Source organism: Ruditapes philippinarum, unplaced genomic scaffold (genome assembly GCF_026571515.1).
Source record: "Ruditapes philippinarum isolate M1 unplaced genomic scaffold, ASM2657151v2 ctg295_1_1_1_1, whole genome shotgun sequence".
Taxonomy (NCBI): Eukaryota; Metazoa; Mollusca; class Bivalvia; order Venerida; family Veneridae; genus Ruditapes; species Ruditapes philippinarum.
The window spans coordinates 59,379-80,304 of NW_026867200.1; the positions used below are offsets into that span (position 1 = coordinate 59,379).

General features: G+C 35.8%; 1 protein-coding gene across 1 annotated transcript in view; it reads right to left on the reverse strand.

The window, feature by feature from the left end:
- Window positions 1–1,742: 1,742 nt before the first annotated feature.
- LOC132735266 (nuclear receptor corepressor 1-like) overlaps window positions 1,743–20,926 on the reverse strand; it is a 69,945-nt gene continuing 50,761 nt past the window's right edge. Inside the window, 19 exon segments of the mRNA XM_060722204.1 lie at window positions 1,743–3,449; window positions 3,860–4,084; window positions 4,598–4,809; window positions 5,364–5,538; window positions 6,300–6,481; window positions 7,162–7,330; window positions 8,866–8,999; window positions 9,043–9,081; window positions 12,347–12,538; window positions 12,996–13,481; window positions 14,162–14,376; window positions 14,894–15,109; window positions 15,506–15,702; window positions 15,704–15,909; window positions 16,176–16,289; window positions 17,959–18,168; window positions 18,588–19,082; window positions 19,598–19,750; window positions 20,279–20,707. Coding sequence (XP_060578187.1) covers window positions 2,367–3,449; window positions 3,860–4,084; window positions 4,598–4,809; window positions 5,364–5,538; window positions 6,300–6,481; window positions 7,162–7,330; window positions 8,866–8,999; window positions 9,043–9,081; window positions 12,347–12,538; window positions 12,996–13,481; window positions 14,162–14,376; window positions 14,894–15,109; window positions 15,506–15,702; window positions 15,704–15,909; window positions 16,176–16,289; window positions 17,959–18,168; window positions 18,588–19,082; window positions 19,598–19,750; window positions 20,279–20,707 — 5,132 coding nt within the window. The 3' untranslated portion in view covers window positions 1,743–2,366.

The window sequence follows — 20,926 nt, forward strand, 5'->3', positions numbered from 1 at the left end:
TAGTGTTTTAATCTTAAACATTCAAGCACAAAGCAAAGCTTTTCCCTGCACCATGATGTTGTGTGTAAACTTTCATCACTTTTTCTAATGCAACTAAAACTAGAACTATCACTAAATGTGATTAATACCCCCACAAGACTACTTCGGAAATGAGGATGTTACTTGTAACAGAATACCTTGTAAAAGAATTGAAATATAGAGTTATGGTTGTGGGCAATTAAAGATAGTTGTGGTTCTTATATGTTGCATTTCCTTTCAATGTGGTTGGCCATTGATGAAGTTTAATTGAATTACTCTGTAATAAGTCCAGAAATACAAAGAAAAGGAACAAAGGGCAATAACTCTATAAATACTGAAGATAGAATTATCGTTCTTGTGCACTGCACTTCCTCTTATTGTGCTTGGCCATTGTATGAAGTTGTTTTGAATTCCAACCAGTACGTTTTAAGTTATGCTCCTGACAAGGAAAAGTATCAAAGGGCAGTAACTCTGTATTTTGTCAGAATGGAGTTATGGCTCTTGTGCACTGCACTTCCTTTTAATGTCCTTGACAACTGTATGAAGTTGTATTGAATTCCAAACAGTAGTTTTCAAGTTATGCTCTGGACAAGGAAAAGTAACAAAGGGCAATAACTCTGTAATTAGTCAAGATGTAGTTATGGTTCTTGTGCACTGCACTTTCTCTCAATGTGCTTGACCATTGTATGAAGTTATATTGAATTCCAACCATTAGTCTTCCAGTTATGATCCGGACAAAAAAATAAATGGAAAAGTAACAAAGGGCAATAACTCTGTAATTACTTTAGATAGAGTTATGGTTCTTGTGCACTGCACTTTCCCTTATTGTGTTTGACAATTGTATGAAGTTGTTTTGAATTCCAACCAGTAGTTTTCAAGTTATGCCCCGGACAAGGAAAAGTAACAAAGGGCAATAACTCTGTAATTAGTCAAGATAGAGTTATGGTTTTTGTGCACTGCCTCTCAATGTGCTTGACCATTGTATGTAGTTTTATTGAATTCAAACTATTAGTCTTCAAGTTATGGTCCGGACAAAAAAAAAATCAATGGAAAAGTAACAAAGGGCAATTACTCTGTAATTACTTTAGATAGAGTTATGGTTCTTGTGCACTGCACTTCCCCTTAATGTGTTTGACAATTGTATGAAGTTGTTTTGAATTCCAACCAGTAGTTTTCAAGTTATGCCCCGGACAAGGAAAAGTAACAAAGGGCATTAACTCTGTAATTAGTCAAGATAGAGTTATGGTTCTTGTGCACTGCACTTCCTCTCAATGTGCTTGACCATTGTATGTAGTTATATTGAATTCCAACCATTAGTCTTCAAGTTATGCTCCAGACAAGGAAAATGCAACGGACGTCTGGACCGACCAACCGACCGACCACCGGGTGACTCCTATATACCCCCCCAAACTTTGTTTTTGGGGGTATAATTAAGATATTTTTAGAGTTAACTGAAAGTAAAGCTTCATTTAAAAGCTGATTTCAATTGAATTGCACTTTTTACCCCTCTCCAATACATTTACAATAAAATGGCAGGTGACTTTTCTTACAAATTATTTATGTAACCAAAATATATTGAAGAAACAAATTGCTTGTAACCTTTTTCATGCTTTCAATAAAAAAACAAGCAAAAATAACTAGTTTGCAGCCAGGTCGACCTACATATGTATGCAGTCTTGACTTCAATCTATATATACATGTACTCTATATACATGTATCTATACTGCTTACTGCTCAACTTTTGTATTTTCATACTGAAATACCCAAAACTCATTATGGACTGTTCTACATCCAAAGAAAGGGGTAAATCCATTATATAAAAAAAGGCTTTGTCAACAACACACTCTTCATTTTCTGACAGAATTATGTGAATAAAATCATATAATGTATCTATATCACTATAACCAAGACTTTCTCAATCACAAGAACCAGTTGTACAGCTTTTATCAAATTTCTATACAGTTTTCGATAACCGTTTTTATTCAAAAGCACTTCTGACTTGTAAGTTTTCCTGCAAATTTTCCCTTCTGGGTTTCTCACATACAATTGAAGCAATATGTCCATTTTCCCTTTTTCACCTCCATGGAAAAGTGGTGTAAAAATTTACAAAGTGCATTAAGTAAATGAACAAATTAAAACTTGTGCCAGTTAACTGCCTCCACGGTCCACAGTGATATTTTTTTTAAGGAAAACATTCAGTAAATTATATAAATGACAATGAATATTTACAAAGACACAACTAAAAGTACAAAACAAAATTGTTCACAATGATTCTACAGTGATGTTCTTCCCTTTGTATGGAAGTTTCATAAGCCAATTGTATGATAACGAATGTTTGTATAAAGAGATCATGATTGTTCATCATCTGACAATGTCTCGTACTGTGATGATAATAAAGGTTGGGGCTCTTGCTCCCTCGCCTCAGACCCGGAGTCCCCTTCTGCTCCCCGCCTTGAGTATTGCACACTAGACCCAGCTGGTGCGCTCGATCCTAAATCTGAACTTGATTGTGGATACGACCTTGGGCTTCGCGACCTATGACCTTGACGCCCATGGCTAGAATGTTCGACTGAGCCGGAGAAATCTGTTGACGGATGAGGACTGTTGTCACTCTCTCGAGAAGATTTAGAGCTGCGTCTGCTGCCGCCTGCAGACGACACTTCACCTGTCGCAGAACTGTCAATATTAGCCGACTCATCCACCATTAACCTATCTGTGCTGTCAGCACTTGTGTGAGAAATGTTTGACCCATCGTCTGCTTCAAGAGATTGTTTTCTTACCGAAGATCCAGAACCTGCACGGCTACTCACTTGACCTTCGTCCCCTTTTCTTCCATGATCTTGTAACTTAGAACTATCAGCAACTCCTTCTGTTCCAAACCTTTCGAAACCTTGAGCCTCATTATCCTTCCCTGACCCACTATCACTGACCTTGGAATCTAAACCAGACACATCCTCGGAACTTTCGACATTTCCTTCTCCATCTCTACTGTTATCTCCAGACTGCATTCTGTTTTCGGAACTATCAACAATACCCCGCCTGGGACTTCTTGTACTGCTAGATAAAGACATGTAACTGCTCAATGTAGGTTTTCCTCTTCCTTCATCATCAGGACTATCTGGAAAATCATATTCAGACTTAGGTCCTTTCTTATCATAGGGTAACATAACTCTCCCGCCATCCTGTACAGAAGCAGACGGCGAAGATCTCTGAGAAGAAGGCTTCATTCCCTCCCTAGGTGGCGCTGTTCCAGGCTTCCTCTCTGGCTCTTCCTGCTCCATGCGTGATCTGGGTCTTGTAAACATTCGTCCTTTCCTGTGAGGATGCTGGGAGGAATGTACCTGGTCCCTATTATCTCCAGCAGACGACACGGGAGACTGGGCCTGGGAACCAGACTTTTGGTAGTTACCTCCCCTTAATGGATCTTCATCCTGAAAAACATAGAAACTGTTCTTAAGTATCCTGTAGTAAACATTAATATTTTATTTTAATTTTATTTAAAATGTTAACATGATTCATGATTTAAACATTATACCATTATGGATAAAACATTAATCCAGTCTGTCAAATTAACAACTAGTTTGTATATGATAAGGTGATTAACTAGTAATAACCAATTCCTCTACAAGTGACCAACTACTTATCGCACATGACTTTTAAATCAGCGTGTGAGAGATAAATGACCATTAGACTAAATATTCTAGATCAACTGTCACCGAGATTTAATGCCTTGCTCGAAGATAGAACCTGCAACCCCCGGTTTACAAATTCGATGCTGTCCATATTGAGCTAAAAACAGCAGACGTGTTCAGGTTTAAAATGCAATCTGTAGAAAGCTGACCTGTGAATGTTGGTCTGGTGACGGCTGGGAGGAGCTAGAAGGAGATATATCCTGTTGTCTTGGTATACCACTGTGTATCTCCATTGACGTGCTGACAACCGGACCTCCCTGACGTCCCTCCGGTCGACCATGCTTGTGTGAGTTCTCTTTTCCCATCGTCATCTGTGACGAGACCGGGGATTGTGTGCGAGACTTGGCAGATGAGTGGGTCGGCTGTGGCATCATCTACATATACAGGGTATAACTGATATTTTACCAATACTACTTTAAAGATGTAGAAATAGAAATATTCTAGGGAAAATAAATCATTGCCACTGACTATTACTTTTTATAAATAATATTTATTGTATAATATCAATCTAGTAATCTAAAAATTGCTGACTGCATTGGTTTCAACCCTGTCAAGTGTCAGCCGTTGCTTCCTTAAGCAAGAAACTTTATATTCATTGCTAAGTACTGATTGGTTCCAGGATCCGAGAGTGTTTAAATAAGCTTATAGCTTCCAAAACAATCAAACTAAAATAAATTTGTATAAACTAATATAAATTCATTCAATTCAAATAATATGTTTCTAACTTCAATGTTATGTCACCTTTTTAACCAAAGCCAGTCTGCACATCCATGGACTGTGCCTTAATCTATAATATCAATTTATTGACACAAATTCTGTACTGCAAGGTTCACCTTTCACACTGCATCACAATCTAAATCCAGAACAAGGTAAAACTTCAAACTTACCTGTGAATGGGGACCTCTGCTGGACATTGCCTGGTGCATGTCTGTAGTAGATTGCTGGCTACTTTGTCCGAGTTTACCATCGCTAGAGTCATCATGACGGCATTGAGCTATCTTACTCTGTACGTACTCTAGAGGTGAGACCTCAGAGTCCTGTATACCCATAACTTTCCTAGATTTTACCTCGCCTGGGCAGCTGCTACTGTCAGCCTGACCTGTATATTGGAAAAAAAATTCCATTATTAACTCAAAAACAAACAAACGATATTCACTTTATTTTCTAAATTTTTATGTTTTTTTTTTTTAATTTGTTGGTCTTTGTTTTTTGGTGGGGGTGGGATTTATAATACACCCAAACACTAATTTTATTTTCGGGATGGAACTAAATACAAGAAAAATTGTTAAAATATTGCAATTGTTATTGAGTGGAAACTTTGATTTCATGTGCATATACATTCTGCTTTTAAAGAGTACATAACTTTTGTCATACTATCATTTTGTAATAACGTCAGTTAGCACATCATTACCAAAAAGTCATTTACTTTGATAAAATACACAAATGCTTCCTTTATTTAAATTTATAAGATGAATCCCATTAAAAGTTATTAATAACCTTGATTTTCAAATACAATGTCCACAGCCCAAAACTGTTATCAAATTATGCTAAGTGGGATTTGTACATTGTCTGAATGATGTCAACATTCCACCTTACTTTTATGGACACTATTCCAGGCACTAATTCCACAACTTTCCAAAACATATATTTTACCTGGTGGCGAAGTAGGCTGACCCCCTGTGACATTGGGAGAATGTGATTGGTCAGGTCTCATCTGTCTTGTCCAATCAACTTCTTGCTGTCTGGAACCCGGCTCGTCATTGCTAGACTGGGAAACAGCTCCTCCAGTTTCCATTTGTTGACCTGTGCTGCTGGCTTGCTCGTTAGTCTACAAGATTTAATTGCTTTTTTTTTTAATGTGAAAAATTTATATATTTACGGGCATGCAAGCAAATCCAGTACAAAAGCAGTTACTGTTTTTTTTGGCTTGATTTAAATTGCATTCTTCAAACTACATCTTCTCATAGAAAATATTGGGTAATTTCAGCACCTTATATAAGGCCTCATAACTAAAAGTTGTTCTATATTAAGACCATATTGGGATGTCCATGATTTGTGTGACAAGCCGAATACTGATGTTTAACATCAAATTTTTGGTCAGTAAGCTTATTGAAATACAGTTTTTAAGAAATTACTTTTTTTGTATGAGAACTACTCGCATGCCAGTATATTTGATTTATTAAAACAAAGTCTAATTTTAGAATTTCAGAACATGGTTCCTTTACAAGTCTGTGAGTTCCAAATGAGTGTAAATCAGGACAGAGCCAGGCCAGTTTAAATTGTCAAAGAAATTCAGACCTGACCTGATCTATCCTTGGTGTTTAAACTACATTGCAAAATTAGTTCTTTCAATTTATATTAATCACTTTCGAGTCCGCTTCCTGGAACCAAGTGTCATAAGAAGAAACATGGTCGTAACCCGATTTGGGCTCGAACCCATGACCCCAGAGTGAATACCAACTAGGCCACCGCTCCCCGATCTGTACTGGGATGCATAATTTAATTTTTTTTGACAATGAATTTCCTAAAAGTCATCATTCAAAGCAAAACAACTACAAAAATTATATGTTCATGCTGACATATATATACCTGTCGCCACTTTCCAAACTTTTTAGGACCAGAGTAAGCTTGAGCCTGTGTCTTCTGTCCGTCCGACTGGGTGGTAGACAACGGTGCCGTAGTCCATGTAGTTGTACTCTCCATCGTGACAGACGTACTTGACACAGTATTTGTTCGAGACGTGGTCACAACTTTACTCCCTCCTGAACCATCTATATATGTACATGTACATAAATTGTTATAAACTTTTTAAAGATATTTGTAAAGATACAAAGTAAAACACATTTATGTAAATATAGGCATAAAGAAGTGTCGGACATTTGAAAAATTATGATAAAATAAAGCAAGACCTAAGTCAGTTAGGATTCCTTCAATTCAGAGAAAAGATTGAAGATATTTTCATATAACAATAAACAACAAATTTTATGTATTATCTTGATTAATCAACCTTTATTCTGTGGATGGCAACAAAATATACCCATGGGACTAGTGTAAATCAAGATCAGCAAGGTCTATTATTATTGTAGTATACAGTTCAGATATAATTAATGACCTTCATTATTATTAAACAGCACATCTAAACTTCATACAGTTAAATACTATACAATAATAACACAAAAAGTCAAAATGTTTTTCCCTTTTTATCATTTAGTATTTTTTTTTATAAAAAGAACACAATGTGTACTTACATAGCAAATAAGACTGAAAGAAGGCAAATTTGTCTTATTTGCTTAAAAAGAAAATCCATTTTGCAAACGAAACAGATATTCAATTGGACTTGTAGTATCAGGTTAACTACATTTAAATTTTATAGAAGCTAACCCATTACTTAACTAAGGTGACAGAAAATTTCTAATTGTAAAAAAAAGAGGAAAATCTAATCCACACATACCAGCTTGTATGGACCCATTAATCTGACTAAGGAAGGACTTCCCTCCAACCATCAGAGGAGTTGATGAGTTATTTTTCTCGTAGTCCTTGTGTATAATATCATTGATATGGTCACCTAATGTCATCTGTCGGTCAGCAGATCCCAACACTGCCTGACGTAATGCTGAATCCTGAAATAAGTAAATTGTTTAGTTTAAGCTTATATTCAGTTTGACAATTCTACATCACAAATGGAGGAAAGTTTATTAATAAACAATTCTAGGTTACAAATGGAGACAACTTAATAAATATTTCTACAAAACAGGTGAACGAAAGTTTAGACATAAAACATCTCTTCACCACAGTTAGAAGAAAGTTTATTAATAAACATTTCTAAAAACCAAAGAATGAGGAAACTTTACTGATCAACAATTTCACATAAAAGATGAAGGGAAGTTCATTACCAAACATTTTCTACTTTGGATGACAGAGAAATTTTTTCAAACAGAAGGGGTTCAACATGATTTTAAACCCAATTTTGAGTGTCTTCATTGATGAATGGTTTATTTTGATTTCATCACCTTTTCCCTTAGTCCTGAATATTTTCCAGCCAGGTAGATTAAAAAGTATGTTATTAAAAAATCTTTTCCCACAGAATTGCGCACTCAATAAAAAATAATTAAAGTGGTACCTTGGCCTTTCATCATCAGAAAAGTCATAACATTACCATTCTTACTATCATAACAATACAGTAAAAACTCGCTATTGAGACCAGTGAAGGGACTTTACAAATCTGGTCTTAATAGTGGGTTGGTCTCATTAATGAGTTTGGTCAAACAGAAAACCATGTACTGTACACATGTTTAATTCTGGGCTAACCTATTTCAAATGAGAAGATATTAAGCATACACTATTATTTTTTTATTTTCATTTATTTTATTTACTTTTTAACATTATAAAATTTTTAAACTTCTTTAGAGGTACAAAATGTATTATGAATATCTTTAAATACAAACATATTTTTACATTCTTGTTAAAAGAATGACATGACTTACTCAATTAAATCACCATTTTACTACAAAGCACATCGACCAATTCACCTTTAATTATTTTCACAGTTTTCATCGCCGATAACAACTTCAAAAACCTAATCGTATCATGTTTATGTTTGTTTAAAATTATGGAACGAAAGAGACAATGATAGCAGCAACACCTCTAAAAAACTTTTCTGTTCAATATTTTGTTGTTTTAATCCTCCAGTTATGACATTAAAGGTGTGAAATTAAGAAATTATCGACAATATTATTGATCATTTCCGGGTGTGATACAAAGTAACCTTGACCTCTGCCGTAAATTGGATGTCGTTAAATGTCGTAAAACTAGGACAACTGTTCTTTACACTACGTGTCAAAAAGATTTCAGCAATATACATGCATGTCAATATCAAGGTGAGAAAGTGCCCGTGGTCGTATTTATGGGTTTCAAAATGTACAGGATTTACGAAATGGGACTGAATTTACTGGTCGTATTACGGAATATCGGGGTGGTCTCAAAATCGGGGTTAGCGACCATTAAAATAAAGAATAAAAAAATCGGGTCTTTGAAAAATTGTTCGTATTAGCGGGTTGGTCGCGAAAACGGGGTGGTCGTAAAGCAGGTTTTTACTGTATATTTTTTATGTGACACATACAACTTGATTAGAAAAAAAAGAATCCTTTTGTTATACCTGTGGTGGTCTAGCTGGACCACTGTTTGAACCTCTGCTTGATGGTCTTGATTCAGGTCTGCTGTCGGGGTCTGACTTTGTGGAGGCCCCCGGAGAGTAACTTTGTCCCGAAGGACCTTGTGATGGCACAGCTTACTGTACTATAGTTATACAATGTTGTTTTTTATTGTATAGGACCTTGTGTTGGCACTGGGGAATGCATCCATCTCTTTTTACCTATATAAAGACAATTCATCGAGAATTATACATTCATAGCTTACTGTACTAGAGTTAAACAATGTTGTTTTTTATTGTACAGAAAATATGGTAAAATTTGACAAAATTAACATAACTTAACATTTATTCTGCTAGCCACACCTGAAAATACCTATGCAACCAGTGCAGACCAAGAATCCAAGATCAGCCAGCATATCCATGATGCATGGTAAATTTTAACCAGGATTTTCTAAGTTAACAAAGGGCCATAATTATGTCTAAATCTATACTAGAGTTATGGGCCTTAGATAGTGACATCCTATTATGATCACAAATAAGTGTGTGAAGTAACAAGTAAATATCATCATAGTGGTTGACAAGATATGATTTTGTACAAGAAGTTGCACTGACAAGTGAGATAGCCTCACTATACAAGAATAGCCAAGGTAAAAAAGCATGTCCAAATTGTATAATTTTTCATTGCTATGACATATGCTCTAGTCTAACAGTTGTACACATGCTGTCAAAGTCAGAGGAAAAAAGATCTTAGTAAATCCTTGTTCCCATGATCATTTCATTGGCTGACAGAAACAGTTTGAAATAGAATAGTTTAAAACTAGAGCTGTCATTGAAAGTGATAAATACCCCTGCCAGCAACTTTGATACTTTGAAAATTAAGTGGTCTGAAGAAAAAATTTGAACTCAACCTAAAGTAAATGAAGTATCAACTGCATACAAAGAATTATTTCAATTAATTGCAATCCCAACCAGGGTCTTCATAAAAGCTTGCTATACACCAAGTTTGATTACAATATCTCATTCATAACTATAATTCGACGGTCTAGTGCTATAAGGGCGTAAATGCATTTTTACAAGTTTTGGGAAATTGAAAAAAACTGTCTGCAGACTTTGATCCTTTATCAATCATGATAAAATTTGGGACACACTTAGAACAACTAATATCGACATTTTTAAAACATTTTTCGAATTCAAATAACCCATCACCTTTATAAAATACCACGAAATCCGTTTTATGCCCTTACAATATTTACATTTTCATGCATCGGCCAATTATTCTATAAGGACGTAACTAGCAGTTACGCTGTTTAAAAGTGTTACTTCGACTTAGCTTAATAGGGCGTAACTACCATATATGCCCTTTTAGATTTTAGTGTATTCATTAATTTTTAAATACAATTATATAATTGTTTTTATCTATAACAATAATGAATTATAATAAGTGACCATTTTTAAAGTATCCTTTGTCTTTTATCCTATGGCATTGTATGTGAAGGTTACATGACAGATAAATAAAACACGTATTGATTGTAATTGTTACATAATTTTAAATTAAGAAAAGTTTCTATGTTCCATTATATTAACTTTCAGCTGCTTATTATATAATTTACCTTAGAAGTTACAACACATTGATTCTTTCCTAGAATTAACTTAAATGACTGATACATTCTGTGTGTGGAAAACCCACGTAGTAATGCTACATGTTAACTATCTTAGCTCTGAGTATTGCTTCGTAGTTTCATGTGACCCATTGAAACCATTATTGGAAAAGGTTGTACTTCCACATTAGGATTAAAGAAGAGATATTTCTAAAGAACTTGTGGTTAACGACGGACGACAGACATATTCCTATCACAGACAAAAGCTCACCCAAGCACTAAAACGTCAAGGACGGAACATTATTAACGCTTAATGTACAATGATGCATATACGGCAGCTAATACTAAACATAAAGGCAACTTTGATACAAATTTTAACTGTTTAGTTTATACAAATTTATTTAAGTTCGGTTGTGTTGGAAGTTGTAAGCTTATCTAAACACACTTGAATCTGCTCCCATTGAAACAATACCTTGGCCCTTAAGGGTTTTGAACAGTTAAACCGTTGGTTCTTGTTACAATAGCCTGATTCAAGCAAGTTGAAAATATTTTTGAAAACTAAAATATACATTTTCAGAAAAAATACACAAATAAATCTTTTTTTTTCTGTATTGAGGCATGAATGAATGATCATTCATAGGATACACATGAAATATTATCATCAAATCATGTATTCATGTATACATGTACATATTGTTGGAATTAGAATTACTTAAAAAAAACTGCCAAATACAAGCTTAAAAGCACTTTGAAATTTTGAAAAAATACACTATTTATACTACTAACAGATCCAAATTCAAATTTTATTGTAATTAACAATCAACTTTAGATCAATGCCACTAAGACTAAGCAATGTCAACTGTATCTAACAACTCAATGCTACTATACCATAGTCTATTCCCGTCACAAAGTGTTTTTATTATTTTTAAAAATTAATTAACAGTTTTCCCGTAAAGAAATTATTCATATTAGCTTTTATGTAATCTGGGTCCTTTCGACCCTTTTACAAGCTTAACATACACGGTGTCTCCTGCCATCTTAGAATGACTTCTAACAGAATTGGTGTGGATTTTGTCAGTTTCTAAAGTGTTTACTGCACAAAGATACATTGTTGAAAATGAAGCCACATGAAGCTATCGGAGTAGAATAAACATTCTTTAACATGACAAAAATTATGAATGTTTATAAAGACAATTTAATGCAATATCGTTGCTTCCTTTTTGGAAATTTCTCGGTCTATGGGAGGGGACATTCCTCCCGCTCCCACCTGATTATAGATAGGTACAACCGGAGGCCTATATATTACGAAACATGCAAAGCGCCTGTTAGAATTCAATATTGCTATTTCTTTAATCATGTCATTTTGTTTCTAGTGATTAAGTTTTACCCCCTTATCTTTAAAGTGTATCCTTAAATGTGTCAAGGTATGTCCCTGACTCGTGACACAAAGTCTTAACGTGCATAAGTGTGATTATCCGACTATCTGTTTGAACTAACGTATCAAAATCTTATAAGGGCCTAACTGCTACTTAGGATCTTATAAAATTTGAGCACGGTGTAGTTATGGTGTAGTTACGCCCTTTTAAAATGTTCCTTTTGAGCTCGGTGCACTTACGCCCTACCAATCATTCTTCGATATTGAAGCCAACTTAAATGCTAGGGTAAAGATATTTTGTCAGCAGGTGCGCGGTGACGTTCTGCTTCGAATGGCGTAAAAACATGTAAAAGGGCGCAAGTACTACTTCCGCCCTTATAGCACTAGACCGTCGAATTATTGTCTGGAAACCATTTTTCTATTTTTAGTAACGGTGACCTTGACGGACAGACCGACTGACAAGGTGACTCCTATATACCCCCTATCATTACAGAATATCAAAGTGATCTCTTACCTGCCATTTGAGCGGGTGGTGATTTACTCTCATGTTGACCTTTTTGACCTTGATATTGTTGACTCATATACTGTTGTTGACCAGCTGCTACTGGTGGCTGACCTTGTGGTGGATAGCCTTGACCTGCCTGCCCCATATGACCTTGACCAACATGTCCTTGATTTTGACCTAGATGACCTTGAGCAGGCTGACCTGAAAACATAATGTTATGTCATATTATATTTAGAAATATAGATGTCAAAGTAGTAGTAACTATAAAGAATTGTCATTATGAGTCATATCAGTATTGTTACGCATTAAGTTTATTTACAATTTAACTTATCTTTCCCCATAAGCATGCTATAAAAATAATTGGTTTGACTTTTGTATCTATATATTCAGTATTTATATGTACATGTATTGTATTTATACAGAGCAAAGAGGTCAAGCCTACAAGATTTAGTTCTTTCCTGTTTATTTGAAACACTAATACAAAATCATTTAAAAGTATTATTTCTTGATGTGAAATATTCAGAAAAACATATGCTACATCTAGGACTTGATTAATCAACTTAAATGTCTATAAATCAAAAGGTCTCCACGCTATGCTAAATGCAACAGGTAGATCTATCAAACAATGTACGAGAGAATTTATACATGTATGGTTTACCTTGACCTGGATATTGTTGAGATTGCGGAGTCTGCCTGTAAAGCTGACCTACAGGCGTGCTTGATTGGACGTTTGGCATGGATGTTTTAACATCTTGTTTAACTGGCCCGGGCTTACTCCCTGCCTGGCTTACTGACGTCGTAGAAGTTGGCGTTTCCTCCGTTGATTGATTAATCTGATGGACAATTATAGCATCAATCAAACAGGCCGCGGTCATGCTCCGATTTCCTTTACCACCTGCTGCATTCCCATCATTCGGCTGTTTCCCGGCAGCTCTCTGACCCTGCTGATTATCCGTTGCAAAAGCTTTAAGAATGTCAGTAGGCTGGGATAATTTCGGGGACCGTTTGTTAGGATCTTCACCGACTCGCATCTTGCTCATGTATTCCTCTCGTGCTCTTTCGTTCATCTTCGCCTCCTCATGCTTCATCTCCTGTTTCATTCTTTGTTCCTCGTAACGATGAACCCCTTGTTGATACTGCTCTCCTGTAATGAAATTCAATGTTAATATGAACACTCATTATACATATAAAGCATATCTAGGGGGCGTGACACAGTGAGGGATGTTGCATTATTTTGTTATCCCTAATGTACAGACTCAATCAAACCGATCCTGCAATTTTCATGTAATTTTGTGATATTTTAAGCTTCTGTAGGATTACACTTTATCCAGACATCTGAATTCTGAAACTTCTAAAAACTGGTAAATTTTGAAATCTAAATTTTCTAGGTCCCAAAATTTTTTCCAGAACATTTAAATTCAGAATTGTGCACAATTGTCTGGTAAGATTTGTGTTATATCAATTGAAATTTTCTTACTAAATCCAGAAACTGAAAGTCTTACACAAGACGACACAATATCAGTATCTCCCAAATGGTTATAACATTTTTTTTCTCAACAATTATGAGAATCACAACCTGTCAATCATGTCAAGCCTTTGACTAAAGTGTGATAGTTCTGAATTTCTTGACTACTCCAAATGGGGTTTGGATTTCATGTAAGTTACACTGTATATACGATGAACAGCCTTAATATAGAAAAGCACATACTGATTACTATGGTATTGGTAAACTACAGAATAATCACATACAGACTGCCAATATAAATACAGTTAAATTCTACACATGAACAAACTTGTCATTTACAGTATACAATCTATACTTACGAACAGCTCGTACAGCCATCTGTTGTTCTCTATCTTTCATCTCTTTCTCTTGTCTGTCTCGTTCCCGATCATAATGTTGACGAGGGTAGTCGGGATTTATGGCTGGCGACCTTCTAAGGTGGTCCCCGGATTGTGAGGGCATAGGTAGGTAACCTTCCCCTGGCCCGACACGAGGAGAGTGGTGTGCCCCGGAACTATCAGGGATATTCCTATATCTGAAAACATACACAAAATCATGTTAACTAAAACATAATTATCAAAAGCTACTTAAATTTCAAAAGAGCTCCACTGAGGTCAAAAAAGTGTAATAACATAAAATTTGAAAAACCTTTCATTGGATCACTTAAAATTGAAAATATGGAAAGTAATATATAAGAAAATAATCTATTAAATTAAGTGTGACTGACTCTTGGCCTGATTTGAGTTAAAAGTTTTTAAAATCTTTCCATTTCCAGGTAGTTTTGCACAATAACAGTCATTATTCTCGAAAAACTTGTGTGAGCTGAAATTTTGAACAGAAGTTATTGGCAAAGACCTTCATTAAAGGGTATAAAAATATGAAAAAAAAAAAATAAAAAAAATTGAAATTAAATACTGTCAAAAAACCTAAATGGAGCCCTTTCATGAAATAGTATCTTTACATTGACGAAGTTTATAGAAAAAAAAAAGCCTTTTTAGTTTATTTAATACTACATCATCTTCTTTAATCAATCAAAAAATCAATCTTTTTACCTTTCATCACTTCTAGAATCTGTGATAACAGAAAGCCTTCCCGTTCCTTGAGTGATACTTGGTCTGCCTGGTGGCCCCTGACCCTGGTACTGATGACCTGGGTCCATATGAGGACTGGGGTGACTTCCTGGACTTGGTCTCTGGGCCATCAGCCAAGGAGAGCCAGCCTTGTCATCCCGAGGGGATGGCATACTCGAGGAGGGTCGAGGTGATACCCTGTTTAATAGATAAGTTCAAAATTTGAGGGTATCATATATTACACCATCATTACTCTGTGTGTGTTTTTTATTTGATTTCATTAAGAGGAAAAGTAATCTATTCTTAAACACAAAATTTCTATTTATAGCAATATTTCAGGCAGAGCCAACTCGTAGATCCGCCTACTTTTTTGTTTGTTGAAACCAATGGTGAATCAATGTAGTGCTTTTGTTCCGACACCAAAATGGACAAAGAGCAAGGAAGAGAACAAAGTGTAGATTTAAATTATTTCCATAGGTGACCACTTTACTAGGTGTGTAAAGTCCCTGCTACTCCTTGAGGTTTGAGGTCCATGGTTACAATTGACTTTGTGCATAACATTCAAACCACTACGTTAAAAAGGTTAGAACTTACCTAGATGATGAGGGAGGTTGCTGACCAGGTTGCATGTAACTAGATACAGGAATATGGTACGCCATCCTTGGGTCCATTTGGTACCCCTTTTGTCCCTGGGGTGGCCCTGCCTGATGTTCCGGTGCTCGTGGACTGACACTCTGATCCCTGGGATCCCTTAAATCTTTGTCCGTCGGTGATGGCGGGTGTCTCATTTGGGTGCCGTGCAGTGATAAAGTCTCCAAGGAGAGTCTGTTTGGAGTTATAATCCGAGGGCTGCTGGGGAGGCGCTTGGGAGGCTTGGTATTGATACTGAGCTTGCTGGGGATATGACTGGTGGTGCATACGCTGAAGCTGTTCAGGTATCATACGCGAGTCAAACTGACCGCCTCTCATTTGTTCCATCATACGCATATCATACTGACCTAAATACAGGACAGAATTTACGATATATAAATAAGCCAATATGTGATTCCCCCACCATATAGAAAAGCAAAACAATATGTGCTGATTATCTAACAAATTTACTATAATTACTTATATGCACTAACAAGAATATACCAATGTTCTAAGACACCTCTTTGATACAATCACATTGTAAAACAAATGGAAATAAACAATTCTATTTTCAGCTCTAGTAACATTGACCCCATCAAAAAAGTTGAATGGTAAATGTAAGTGAAGAACTAACCTTGACCTCTTGGTGCTCCTTGATCAGGATGCATCATTCCTCGTCCCATTTCTCGCATGGGTGTACCTTGCGTTATAGATCCACGTGCAACATTTGGCTGCTGGGGTCTCATTGCTTAAATGGAAAATGCTTTAATTGAGAAACAGTACAATTTTTTTATCCTTCTGTAGCCCTATATAATTTTCTTTTATCCTTTTGTAGCCCCTTACAAATTGTTTATCCTTTTGTAGCCCTATACAAATTTCATTTATCCTTTTGTAGCCCTATACAAATTTTGTTTATCCTTTTGTAGCCCTATACAAATTTCATTTATCATTTTGTAGCCCTATACTAATTTCATTTATCCTTCTGTAGCCCCTTACAAATTTCTTTTATCCTTTTGTAGCCCTATACAAATTTTGTTTATCCTTTTGTAGCCCTATACAAATTTCATTTATAATTTTGTAGCCCTATACTAATTTCATATATCCTTTTGTAGCCATATACAAATTTATCTTTTTGTAGCCCAATAAAAATTTAATTTATCCTTTTGTGGCCCTATACAAATTTCTTTTATCCTGTTGTAGCCCTATAAAAATTTTGTTTATCCTTTTGTAGTCCAATACAAATGACCAGCATCACGACAAAACCAACATAATGGGTTTGCGACTAGCATGGATCCAGATAAGCCTGCGCATCTGCACAGTCTGATCAGGATCCATACTGTTCGCTTACAAACCCTTTAAAGAAACTGATAGCGAACAGCATGGATCCTGATCAGACTGCGCAAATGCGCAGGCTTATCTGGATCCATGCTGGTTCAAACCCATTATGTTGGTTTTGTCGTGACGCGGCTCAAATTTCGTTTATCCTTTTGTACAACTACACATGAAATCAAGAAGTTGACAGAACACAGAAATAGATAGGTAGATTATTTTGTTCATGTTCAAGAGGAGAAACAAATCTATACATGATGATAATAATAATGTTTAGTAATAATAATAATCTATACATTGTACATAGTTGAGGTAATATTTTTCCATCTTTATAGGCCCATTTTGCTCCCGAAATGCTTTTATTTCTATTTCTCAAAAGCTTACTGTTTTTGGTGTCCTGTTATTGATTCCAAAAAGTAACTCAATAGCAAATTACCCAAACCATCTATAGCTTTGTTGTTTTTTGTCATTTAATACTACTTTAATGATTTAGTATTTTCTATGGAAGTCAATGTACTACTTTGTTTACATTTCGCTACTTTTACGACAAATAATTTTTGCATTCAACACTCATTTTTTTCTGGCAAAAAGCATCTAACATGCTCTAAAACTGTTATTTAAACCTTAAAAAAAATTATATTTGCCCTAAAAATGAAACAAGAAAGGCATACTGTGCCTTTAAAATGAAGCCTTATAAATAATTTGGCATTTAGTCATAAATATCACTCATAGTGCCATCTGATCAGGGTCTTACCATTCAGTCAGAACTTTTTGGAAATTATCCCTAAAAATCAAGAATGGAATTGCCCTGAATAAAAGATGGACAAGTCCATTTAAGATATTTAGAATAGTTAGGGTTAATGTGGGGTTTATCACAGGGTTAATGTACATGACAGGTTTTTATAATGCAGATATTTCAATTTTATTTTAAACAAAGACATAAAAGCCTTTCACAAAATGAACGGCATGATTTTATTATCAAATAAATAACAGGGATTAAAAGGAAATGTTTTTCAAAATACCATGACATGTTAGAATATTCACAGTTAATAATGTTGCTGAAACAAAAAAAAAGAGTATAGACTTACAACCCGAGGGAGATGTTGAAGGTAAGGTATGTGGTCCTACTGGTGTACCGTGGGTGATTGAGCCAGATGGTGGGGTAGGTAGATGACTAGAGGGGGGAGACTTGGCCAGTCTCGAACTCGTGCTGTTGATAAGGGGTGGTGGGGGAGGTATTGACTTACCCCCATGCTGACCCCCATGAGGACTGTATGGGGAAGATGCTTGTGGCAAACCTGAAAAATAGACATTTTTTTTTTAAACATGCAATATGACAAATTCAAGACAAATAAATCATTATTTAAAATAATTTTCTGAAAAGAATATACAGAATATAATGGAATATGCATAAGATAAGGCACTACTGGTTGTTATACCCCTAGTAAGGGGTAAGTAAGGAAATGGATATTACTATAAATAATGGTATTTTGCAGCAAGTTTTCTATACATAATCTTCATTTGAGGTTTATCCTTTACAACAAGTGAAACAGTATGTAACAGATGTCACTTAATATCAAAAAAAATTTCAATATTAAAGTGTCTTTATAATAACATAAGAACTGTGGATGACTAAAAAAAACTAGGTTATAGCGAGCAAAGTGTTTTGAAAGAAATAATGTAGTATACATGTATTACATAAACAAATATGTCATACCTCTGACATTAGGTGAATGTCTATCCTGGTACATGCTGGGAGATTTCTCAATACCCTCTGATCTTGTCTTCAATGATATAGCTTCCTGCATCGGAAATGGTGATCTCCGGTGAGAATGAGCGGGTGGTGGGGTTGCCATGGCCATCACCTTTCTCTGCTGGGGATCCTCACCTTGACCCCTGTAAGGGTCGCCACCCCTGTGTGAACCAAGGGGTTCAAAATCTCTAGGATCCCCTTTATAACCATGAGTGGTTTTATCTACACCTTCAGGCTGCCTCATGGACAGATCCATGCCTCCGGACTGGGGACCTTTAAGATCTCGCGGGTCACCACGCATATCCCTCGGGTCACGTCCTTGCATTTGGTATGGTGAGCTTCTAGGATCATAACCTTGACCTCGAGGATCTTTTCTGAGGTCAGTTGCTCTAAGGTCATGAGGCATTCCAGGGGCCATTTGCTGAGGTCCTTGCCTGAAGCCACTGGTATCTGTGGACCCTGAGAAAGAATAAAAATCTCTTTGATTGACATTTTATTGTGATTTAAACATCATAACAATCTATAAATTGGGTATTCTTAACCATATATTTACAGTTCTATAATATCCCTTTTCTTGATAACTTATTTTAGCTTATTTCATACCTGAAATTATTCATTGACATTGTAAAGCATAAACTTTAGCCAAAAGAAATCACCGCATTTATGTATACATTTACCATATAATACCCTTAAATTTTGATAAGCCTTCTCAAAAATAAGCCTGTCTTGAAAATAAGCCACCATTTACTTACAGTCAAAATTAACATCTGCTTATTTTCAAATGTTAAGGTGTACATGTATTTACTGTCACCTTGGAGCATTAAGGAATTAACTCCTATTAAATTCAATAGGAGTTAAGTCATTACTGCACTAAGGTTATGAGCTGCTGTACAATTAAGGCTTAATAATCATACAAGTTTCTCATTGCAAGAAATTATGATTTAAATCAAAATGGAATTTCATCAATAACATACTTGGTCTGTCTTGTGTCGCCTGTGGTCTCTCCAGGCCCGTGTCTCGGCTCAAATTCATTTCAATGGCTGAATAAATCAGATCTCGAACACACGTGGCTGGTTTCTGGGGCTTCTTGTCAGTTGGCGGTGTAACAACACGCGATGGATCCAACCCTGTGATATAATAATTAAATAAATACTATTTTGTTTCAAGCAATATTCCTATAATAGATGGGTTATATTAATCTTAAACTAAAAATATACCATAAATTTATTCATGATGACTTAAACTCACATTACTTTTTTTTATCTGACCTTGGAAAATATGCATGTGATTTTGACCTTGGTCAAAGGGACCTAAATTTTTAGCACAATAATATGACTTGCTATGATGAAAAATCATTCCAAGTTATAAAACAATATTCAATGTATGTTTCCTATGCCGTATGGATAATTGTTTTCCTGTGACCTCTAAGTTGTGACCTTGATCTTTGACCTAGAGACCTGGTTCAATTGTGCAACACTAGGTATGATTATAATGAACATTTATGACCAGATATACTAATATCAATCTATACATATAGAACAATCTAAATGCCACCTGCCCCTTGAGATGGGCAACCCACCAGCATAACCTGTTTTCTTTTTTTAAACAAGTGTATAAAATGTATACCATAAAACACAACAAAACGCGACACAAACCTATCATCATATGAGGCTGGGTACCAGGTGGAATGTGAGGTGATATGGCCCTATGAGTTGACATTCCTGGCTCCGACATAGCACTAGCTGGACGTCGTGGCTGGCCCCCTGCATCCCGACCTGTTGCATATGGCGGGTACGACTTCATGGCCATACCCTGTGAGAAATCCAGCACGTTTGTACCACCTTGATTTGGGTTGGCTTCTCTTATAATAGGGACCTCATGGCTACTTGAGGGTCTTGAACTTGGTCGACTTTCTTTTCCTGGGATCTGGGACTGAACAGCTGGGCTCGTTCTAGAGCCTGGCCTGGATGGGAAACTGTGGTTTGAGTTACCACCTGGACTCTGTGAAGGACTAATGCCAGTGCGGGGTACCAGTCCTAGTCCAATAGCCCCGACCTGGGCAATGTTTCTCTGTGCTGCAATATCTGTTAATGTATAAAAAGCATACATGTATATATACACTGATGAATCAGCTGAACATTTTTAAACGCTAAGAAAATAAATCTAATTTACCTAAATAGTAAGTACAAGGGAAACATATGTAGTCTTTAAGACCTCACTAAATTCCTTTACAAGGAATTTTCTGTGTTCAAAAATGAACATATTTAAGCCAAAGTTCATGCCTTGCACAGTGATATTCAATA